The following is a 10007-nucleotide window of genomic DNA, read 5'->3' as shown; positions in this document are numbered from 1 at the left end:
ACAATTATGTATTAAAGTCAGGTTTAACAGAATGATTCATGTGATATATATTTTAGATGTATCAATTTCACAAAAGAAATTCAATTAAAACTTAGAGAATCTAATCCTAGTTTGATAAGCACTATTTCTAAATGACTGGGAAGCTTTTTGGAAAAAAAAAAGAAAAAAAAAATCCACACATTTTAATCCTAGCTCCAATGACATTTTTTCCATCTCTCCTCCAAAAGAATATTTCTAGAGCACAAAATAGATTCATAATTGTTTAATTAGATACATTTCATATATCCTGAACATAATGGTTCCCATAGAAATAAATATTTTGTACACAAACTTTGTTTACTTTGCCACAGTCATAATATACCAACTCAGTCAAGTGCAAACATTACAACCCCTGGTGTGTGAGGAGCTCTGCTCCCACACTTCATTATCTGGATGACAGAGAACAAGATTAGACAAAATGGATAATCCACAAGGTACCAACAAAATGTACATTCGATTATGATTATAAACCCTTCTCCAGCTAAGGCTGTAATCAGAACTAAGCAAAACAGTCGGATCAGTTTCCTCTTTAACTCCACCCTCCAGTGCTCCTTGGGAGCAGGACCTAACGTAATGATTGATTAGTGGAATCGCTAAAAGTCCTGGGGCCAGAATGAGGAAGAGCAGCAAAAGGTTTAGAAAATCCACAACGTGGCATCCCTTGTATGAAAAACTCCTTAGTTTCTCTTACCAAAATACATTTGGTAGTTTTTATGTCACATATAATTGATGTGTAATATTAAAAGGTATCTCAAATGAGGTTTATTTTTACGACTGCCTGGAATTTCAAGTAACCCATGAAAGATAATGACTTAATTAAACAACCCAATAAAATAACAGTAAAATCTGAGAGTAAATTTGCACCCTGGGTAGCAAAATAATTAGTTTCAGGTCGGCCTCTATGCATGCTGGTGTGTGCCATCGATCTGTTCTGCGTAGCCACATCCATAGGACCATCATCACTTACTGCTTTCCTTAATGACCAGCTCAAAAACATGAAGGAGCTTACAGTAAATCCCAGGGGAGGTATAAAGATATTATTAAGTCCACTTCTATCCTAGATTGCTTTAGGGGGAAAAAAAGTGCCCCTGAAATAAAAAGGTTTATATAAAATTCTAAGAAATAAGTCATGTTTTATCAAGAATGACCTAATATCTATTCTATCCTTTTGCTGTTTAAACTAGTCTCAAAAGCCCCCAAATTATGCAGATGAAAATTCCGAACAGAATAAGTGTCACTATTCTGTAACCATCAAATAAATAAAAAGTGAGAAAGAAATAGGGGATGGGGCCATTACATTGGTATGAATGTTTGATGGGGAGATTTGTGAATCAGGTATTATAGGAGCATTGCCTAAAACTTAATTGCTCACTTGAACTGGAATTCTAATGGGGATATCAGAATCTCAAAATAAATTATAAATCTGGGATATTATAAAGAATGTGGTGACTTTAATTAATTTGGCATTCTTCTCATTCTCATCTTGAAAGCCTAGTCAGAGTTTCAGGTTAGCTCTGACCAACATTCACCTACCTGATTTGTATGTTTAACTTATTAGGTAGTAAAGGTCCATTCTACTAGTTATTCTCTTTCTTTATTAAAACTCACTGTGAGGTACAGTAGTTGCTTCCCTCCTGGGTCCTCTTCCAGCTGCCTGATTGATACTATCGTTGGTCACCTGGTGCCTTACCTTCCTACTTGTGGTATCTTCCTATTTGTAGTACCTTTGTTTGCAGAATTCTTTCCTTACCTTTAGGCTAAAATATGGAGACTCTTCAGGGAAGTGCTAGTAAATACAGACAAGAAGCACTGTAAATAGTATCTAAAGTTTTACCAATCATGGGAGCACATACCTCTCTGAGGAAGTCAAAAAAATTCTAATTCAATTCTAATTAAAATTAAAGGCATATATCTCAGGATGCAGATAAAAGAACGTCAAGATGAATGAGCAGGAAAAGAATTGATAATAAGGGAAATTTTACTACTATGGGGGAAGGCACCCAAGACTTAAAATAGGAATTAAAGACATTGAGACACCGAGGGAGGGTGTTGCTTACATGCTCAGAGCTAGTGATGGACTAGGGAGTTTGCCTGACAATGAAATTTCATTCTAAACCAGTGCATGCTGTACATATAACGTATGGACTAAGATAAAAGGAGGAATGAGTTTCAGGATAACTAAAACTTGCTCCACCTAGTGGAGACTTCAGAGTTTTCCCTTATGCTCTCGGCAGTCTTGGTTTGATAGTGGAATAGCCATTATTAGGAATGCTTTGAGTGGGAGAAACAACACTAAAATCAACACCTCATAACAAAATGTAAGATGCTAGTAACCTTGTTATCCGAGATTAAAATAACACGTAAAATCTGATGGTAAGAGTCTAAGAATAAAAACGTAACAGAATAAAATATACATGATTTTATAATTCTCTAGGAAAATCTCTAAAGAGATTTTTAAAAAAATATATAGGCATTTAAATAGTTATCTATGTGCAGAAACTCAGGATACTAATGCAAGTTACTACAAAAGCCTCTATATAATAGTGGAGGAAAAAACAAATCCTGAAGTACTCAAAACACATTTCTGTCCCTCATCTCCCCCCATTTTTGTTGGGATGGATAAATTCCTTAGCTTAAGTTTTATATCTCTGCCAATAGCAAGGTAAATGTTTAATATGTGGTCATGTATCATACAGAAACACTTGATGAGAATATGAAATATGAATTTGCATAGAACTCATTTAAACATTGCAAATAAGCTTCTAGTGGTCTCACGTCTGTTCCCAGTGGAATTCCAACAGTGCCAATGGGTTGGGCACAAGACACATGTGGGTTACACTGTGTTTCACTCAAAATTAGTTATGTTTACAGTACTCCTAAGCCCACAGACAAATTCCATATGCTTTTTGTTATTTCCTTCCAAAGTTTTAACACCGATGCCGAGTGTTGCAAATCAAATACGGATATTGCCAAATAATAGGGCACGCTGGGAGGTTAGGTGGAAGAGGGATGGTTTATTAACTGTACGCAGGACAGGAAACTGACGAGCAACTGAATACAGAGATCTACTTAGCACACCTTTTCCTTCTTGCCCTTCAGACATATGATACAGTAACCAATATATCAAAGTAAAGCACATGTTGTTTACTTTTTTCAATCCATTTGAGTTAGTCTCATAATTCTTCTGATCCCAGAAAGTGAATCATGCCATGATTCAAAACATCTGTCCTTCACATAAACCTAGGAGCACACATTAAAAAATGATTTATTGTACATCTTTGCATTTCTTAAGGCATGAACAATGGCGTACAGATGGAACAGGTTCTGAGAAGCATCACGATGTCAAAAAAGCACTGTCTTTTTTGACAAGGCCAGCACAAGTACACCACATCAAACAGACACACTCGACATCTGAGCTGACTGCTGTGGCCCAGGAGCTCCTGCAATGAGGGGATGGCGCTTCCAGAAAAGGACCAAATGCGTGGTTCATATGTCATGTTGCTTTAAACTCTCTGGATCATCTTTAAGCACCAGTTACAGTTCGTTTTTCTTTATAGACTCTTCAGACCTCGGATTTTATATTCTGCTCCTTTTATGCTTTTCGAGGAGGGTGTGGATGTTTTTTAAGGAATATGGTTGCAGCAAAACAGAAAGGATCTGAAAGTGGTTAGGGGCCTTGTCTAATGCACTTCTGAAAGTCTATTATAAAGATGAATAGAAAAGCAAATGGTCAGTTTTCAGTCGACCCAGAAACCACGCGGAGCTCTAAGAAACATAATTGTGCATAGTTATTTATTCATTCAGAGCGTGTTATGTTGGCTAGCTCTATATTCCCAGTTTACCAAAGAACAGGGCTGTCTACTTTGCTAAACCCAGGGTCCTTTCGCAGCTCCCAGTAGGTGTCGTTAGAAACCCAGGCTTCTCTTTGATTGGCATCAATCACTTTTCTGTGAAAGTATAAAAATCAACATTAGACACAAATCTCATTCAGGTGACCTGATAACTGGACCCTCTCCCGTAGATAAGACGTGTACATATAAGCAGTACTTGGTAAGCCAGTGAGCATCCTATCTGCTGATTGATGATCTGACTATTTTGACTAGAAATAAACCCACTTTTGTTGTGAAATGTTTGAAATGGAAGTGGGTAGGGTCATGAGGAGAGGGGCTAAGAGCGGAAATAAATCACCTCAAGGCAGGACTAGAAAGTGAAGTGGCCCAAACAGGGACTTCCCTGGTGGTCCAGTGATTAAGACTCCATGTTTCCAATGCAGAGGGTGCAGGTTCAACCTCTGGTTGGGGAAACAAAGATCCTACATGCTGTGCAGCATGGCCAAAAAAAAAAAAAAAAAAGTGAAGTGGCCCAGACAAAGCATGTACAAACCTTGTAACTAGAACTTCAGACCCCAGACCCACAAGAATTTTCTCTGCTTCACTTGTGGGGAAAGTATGCAACCTCATTAACTGTAAGAGCCTCCTCAGGGTCCACGCGAGGGCACTTTCAACATCTAAAGGGCAAGACTGCATTTCTGCTCCAGCGCAGCCAGGAGATGGCAACTAGAAAGGGTATGAGGTTATTCTGAGCTGATCTGTCCTGGCTCTGAAGGGCAACAGATGGATCTGGAAACTACAGCTTAGTCTGTGTGATGTATCCTGCAAATAATCCTGTAATAATCACCCACGATCACACCACAGAAGGATCAAATCTGAACGGATATAAGCTCCATGTGATAGAAATAAAATTAAATACTAAGGAAGCCAGGATGACCTTGTGGGCAGTGGGGTCCCACCTTATCTCTGGGTGAGGGAGTGGGAACAAGTTTCTACCATTCGAAAGGGGATAGTTGGAGGACAAAGAACCTCTGGGCAAGACCCTCACTCTCTATTGCTGTCCATGAAAGGAAAAGAGATGTCGAGGAAAATTTATTTTTATGGTTACAAACTTTTTTTTTTTTTTTCTGCAGTACGCGGGCCTCTCACTGTTGTGGCCTCTCCCGTTGCTGAGCACAGGCGCCAGACGCACAGGCTCACGGGCCTAGCTGCTCTGCGGCGTGTGGGATCTTCCCGGACCAGGGCATAAACCCATGTCCCCTGCATCTGCAGGCGGACTCTCAACCACTGCGTCACCAGGGAAGCCCTACAAACTTTTCACAAGACCAAAATCCGATTCAGTATTTTCACTGGCAAAACCAGTGATGAAAATCAGTTTAATTTTCCACCTCGAAGTTTCCTGGACATAAAACTATCCCTCATTTTCTTTTTACCTAGAGTTTTTCATTGCTTGTGGCAACCATTTGCAAAACATGAAAACTGACTTACTTAAAAAATTTTGGTATATGTTCAAGGTTGTTTTCTTCCATGTATCGTCTTCGAGATCTCTGGAGTTCCTCTACTCTTTGCTTCTCTGCTGCTGCAGCTTCTAAATTTCCTTCTTCCAAAAATCTAAGGAGAAAGCAGTTTATCTTTTAATACGTTACCTTCTTCTCTGAGAACAAAATAATCTCATTTGCATAAACTTAAATTCTGGTTGCTGTGAACGTAACACAGTGAACAGCAATGCTCTGATTATGTCCCTTCGCCCCTTCCCCAGGCCACACTCTCTCTGTCTGCCACCAGCTAACATACTTTCTGTGTATGTGAACTGAATTATTGAATTCAGCAATAAAATGGGAGGAATGAAAAGTAAGTGCTTGGCTTTGAAGACTTTTCTGTGCTGTCTAGGGTTCCACAACTTGAGATTTTCAGGTTGACTAGAGTCTGGGGTTAGGACATCATGAAGTCCCTGGCTGTGCTCCTTTTCCATGTTATCACAAAGCACTTGTTAAAGGCCACAACATGGAGGATGGTACCTGAGTGTTCTTCAGCTACTTTTAGAACAGATTGAGAGGGAAGGAGTTTTCCTGTTTTATTGGAGAGAGTAAAACTGATGAAAAAGGATAAGGTAACAGTTGGGGGAAATTACAAAAGGCCACAGAAAGGAAATGAACAGTAAATGAAATTCAGAAAGGGAATACTGAAATAGAATTGAGAAGAAAAAAGCAGACCCAATGGTGATTTGCAAATATTTAAATTCTAAAATGAGAGCAAAGAACAGGTATACAGTATGATACACACTGTACAGGAAGCTTACTGATAAGTTTTAATGTCAAATAGTGAGACTGCATGTTCTAGAGAAAGAGGGGGGAATATGAGGGAACTAAATAGTAGAACATTCAATACTGGGAACATTTTGGTGGAAGACAGATAAAGCCAAAAAGACACTGGGAACAGAAAATGATCTTGGATACAATTTGTATGACATGTACAATTCTTGTAAGAAGTAAAACTAATTCTGTAGGAATGGACATGAGTACAGAACAATGTAAGAATAATTAAAAACAAAAGAATCAGAAGGTATTAATGGTACTGTATTTTGAGTATATCTCACACCCCAGGGGATCAAAAACATGTTGGGAAAACTCCACACTTTGACTCCAAGTATTTCTAGGTACCCCTGTATCTTATCCTCTTATTCTTCACTGAAATGGTTAAAGGGGATCAATTGTATGGTGATGGAAAGAAACGAAATTTTTGGTATACACAGGTATACAGGAGTAGAAATAATGTTGCATACATGAAAATTATATAATGTTACTATATATGTAATGTTACAATTATATAATATAACACCAATGTTACTTCAATAAAAAATTTTTAAGAAAAGATAGTCCATGTTATAGAGTAATAGAACTATAGAAATACACTGAGGTGAGGAGTGATTGTGTGAAGAGTTCAGTAATTTGCAGACCTTTGGTAAATTTGTGGGGGGGGGCACTTTTTGTTAAAAAATGTCTGTGTTACCTTCTGCGGGGAACTTTTGTTGAGCTAATCTTCTATTATGATCATCCTCTGAATGCTCTTTACCTAGGTAGAAGACTCAGCTATTACTGAGTGAATAAGGGAATGAATGATTCAATAAATAAATAAATGATGGTGGCAATAGTCTTGATGACTTCTGTAAGCACCATGCCATGACCTAGTGTTCATTTTAAATACCACTGCCCTGCTCACCTCTGATCTGGCCGGAATCGGGCATCTGTTGGTGGAAGGAGATCTTTTAGTACAGGATCTAACTCATTAAGCTCAATAGCGAACCTTGTGAAGCCATAGTAGAGCTCATAGTTGGTCGGCATGGAACCTGGAATGAGGCCAAGGAACCACTGTGAGAGGCAAAGAGTATTACAGAACATGCAGAAGTTGACTTAACTCGGGTGCTTAATTAATACTCACATTAACATCAAATTTATAGTCATAAACATTAGATTGCAATTTTTTTAAAGGATTAATGATTATTTGCACACTTAATTTAAGACACTGGGTAGGTAATCAGTAGCTTCACCCTCCTCTCAAATAACTTGAAGATCACCACTTTCCAATGTAAATGCTATTCTTATTCCCTGACGAGTTAGATATTACTGTTAATTTTGCAGTCATTGTTTGTTTAGATATACCCACATATACACAGTATGGTTGCTCACTGTTCCTTCTTGTATCTCTGACCTTTTATGTGGGATGATAAAGGTGCATCTTTTGGAAATTCATTTAGTGAGGATCTGTTTGTGGTAAATATTGTTTTGTTTCTCTTTAAATGTTGATATTTAATCATCGTTTTGAAAGAGGCCTCATTTCTTGAAATATCAAGTGCTCTTATTTTCAGAGTGTGGTAAGTCTTACTCTGCCTGGGTTCCTTTTGTGTTTTGTGATTTTTGACTGTGAGCTCTTGTCCCTTGGATCTTCATCTGTGGGAATTCTTAAGGCCTGGGATCAAGTTGTTTTTTTTTTTTTTTGGCCATGCTGCGTGCCATGCAGGATCTTAGTTCCCCAACCAGGGATCGAACCTGCTCCCCCTGCACTGAAAGTGTGGAGTCTCAACCACTGGACCTCCAGGGAAGTCCCTACAAATTTTTTAAGTGAACTAAATTGGCTTTATTTTGCTAAATGGGAAACTTTATGTTGATTATCAGAACTGATAGATTCATATATTTAATAAAATCCAGCTTTTAAAATAAAACTTTGTACATACAGTAGTCTTCACTGGTTAATTTTTCTCTCAAATACCCAACTGGGTAACTAAATGCTTGGGTGACTAACTATAAGCGTTAAGATTTCACCAAAAAACACTTACAATTGACTTCCATTTAGAAAAGAAAAAGATTCAGATCTAAATGAATGTTTACTGGCACTTTCAAACTAAATTTGACAGCAGGATCTTTGTAGGCTCTGCTCATTAATGTGCTCCAAGCTCCTAGCACAAAGCCTGATGCTCAGTCAGTACTCAATACATAACTGCCAAATGAATGAACTAAACACTCCACTAGCAGGGAATTTAAATACTTATTGAGGAAACCAACAACTAATTTTAAAGTTGGGGTTAACTGACAAAATTCCAATGAAAATAAATGTCATGTGGAGCCTTGTTCCATTTGTACTTGAGAGTCAATTATATGCTAGTGGTTCTTATATACCAGAACTCTCTTGATGTCTTTTATTAAATGTCAGCATCTTGCAGCTCTTTGATGCTCAAGTAAAAAGATCACTTATTCTGGTTAAATTATTGAATTTGTGGATTATGGATGTTTGCAGGCTTTCCTTTGTTTTACTAAAACAGAGAATAAATAACGCGAGTAGGGATTTGAGTTTGTATATTTCAATTATTCAAATGGTTTAATAAGTATACCTAGTTTTTGAAATGCGGTTATTACATTTAGAGAGATTTTAAATGAAGCTCAATCTCTGACCACACGTCAGATTTGGTCTCAATTCTACAACTCCTTACTATCAAATATTGGAATTTATTTAACTTGTGGATTGAGTATAAATGTAAATATTATTGTCTTAAGCATCTATGTTTTTAATCTATTAAAAGAAAACATAAGGGGCTTCCCTGGTGGCACAGTGGTTGAGAGTCCGCCTGCCGATGCAGGGGACACGGGTTCGTGCCCCGGTCCGGGAGGATCCCACATGCCGCGGAGCGGCTGGGCCCGTGAGCCATGGCCGCTAAGCCTGCGCGTCCGGAGCCTGTGCTCCGCAACGGGAGAGGCCACAACAGTGAGAGGCCCGCATACCGCAAAAAAAAAAAAAAAAAAGAAAGAAAACATAAGGTGTACCGCATGGGATGATCTGACCTTCCCTGCCTTCTGCCACTCATGGCACCCCCCTGAGGCAGGACACTCATGCCGGTCTCACCTGGTCTCCAGATGCACTTGGCGGAAGGGGCCACACCGCAGTACAGCCCTTCATGCCACTTCCCAAACAGCCGGTGCACCACCTTCCCTTCCTGATCCATCACAACCCCCTGGACTTCATTCACATTAGAATTCCAATAATTCACCTGGAGAAACCAAACTCCAGTTAAAACACTCAATCTCTTTAATAACACCAATCCCTGTAACTTCCACATGGAAAATTTTCTTAACCTTGAAGTTTCTCACACAAACCATTTCCAGGCATCTATCTCAAAATGTTTTGCATGGAAGGGTGGCTATCTAAGTGTTAGCTGACTTAACTTTTAAGAAAGGGATGACCCCACTCCATGTTAGAGCATGAGACCACAGCCCAGAGAAGGCTCAGTTTTTATCTTAACTGAATATTAATTTACAGGTTAAGCAACTTCTTCTTCCCATTGTCCTGTCTTGAACTACCCTTGGCTCATGGATTTTAATGATTTTCAATTGGCAACACTGGAGAAATAGTTTGTAAAATCATTTTCATAGTAGCTGTAAATGACTAAATTTAATCAGGAACACCTTGTTCTAGCTCTCTTCCAGCCATGCTCCTCCCCAAGGGGTCAGAAGTCGGCAGGAATTTACCCATCTGGATCCCTTGGCCCCTATTCTAGATCAGGCCCCAAGTACACAAGACCCTAGAATTCCTTGTCCAAATGGCTCTAAGCGGGACTTCCCTGGTGGCGCAGTGGTTAAGAATCCACCT

General features: G+C 38.9%; 1 protein-coding gene across 5 annotated transcripts in view; it reads right to left on the bottom strand.

The window, feature by feature from the left end:
• Positions 1-247: 247 nt before the first annotated feature.
• The window catches only part of OSBPL6 (oxysterol binding protein like 6), a 90332-nt gene continuing 80572 nt past the window's right edge, over positions 248-10007 (bottom strand). For all 5 annotated transcript variants that reach the window (XM_024732905.1, XM_024732902.1, XM_024732907.1 and 2 more), the window contains 4 exons: positions 9264-9408; positions 7089-7215; positions 5358-5480; positions 248-3986 (listed from right to left, as the gene is read on the bottom strand). In XM_024732905.1, coding sequence (XP_024588673.1) covers positions 3878-3986; positions 5358-5480; positions 7089-7215; positions 9264-9408 — 504 coding nt within the window. In that variant the 3' untranslated portion in view covers positions 248-3877. The remainder of the gene's footprint in view (positions 3987-5357; positions 5481-7088; positions 7216-9263; positions 9409-10007) is intronic.

The sequence above is a fragment of the Neophocaena asiaeorientalis genome, unplaced genomic scaffold (assembly GCF_003031525.2).
Source record: "Neophocaena asiaeorientalis asiaeorientalis breed wild unplaced genomic scaffold, Neophocaena_asiaeorientalis_V1.1 scaffold96, whole genome shotgun sequence".
In the NCBI taxonomy this organism is placed as follows: Eukaryota; Metazoa; Chordata; class Mammalia; order Artiodactyla; family Phocoenidae; genus Neophocaena; species Neophocaena asiaeorientalis.
This window is presented reverse-complemented; position numbering and strand designations above follow the sequence as displayed.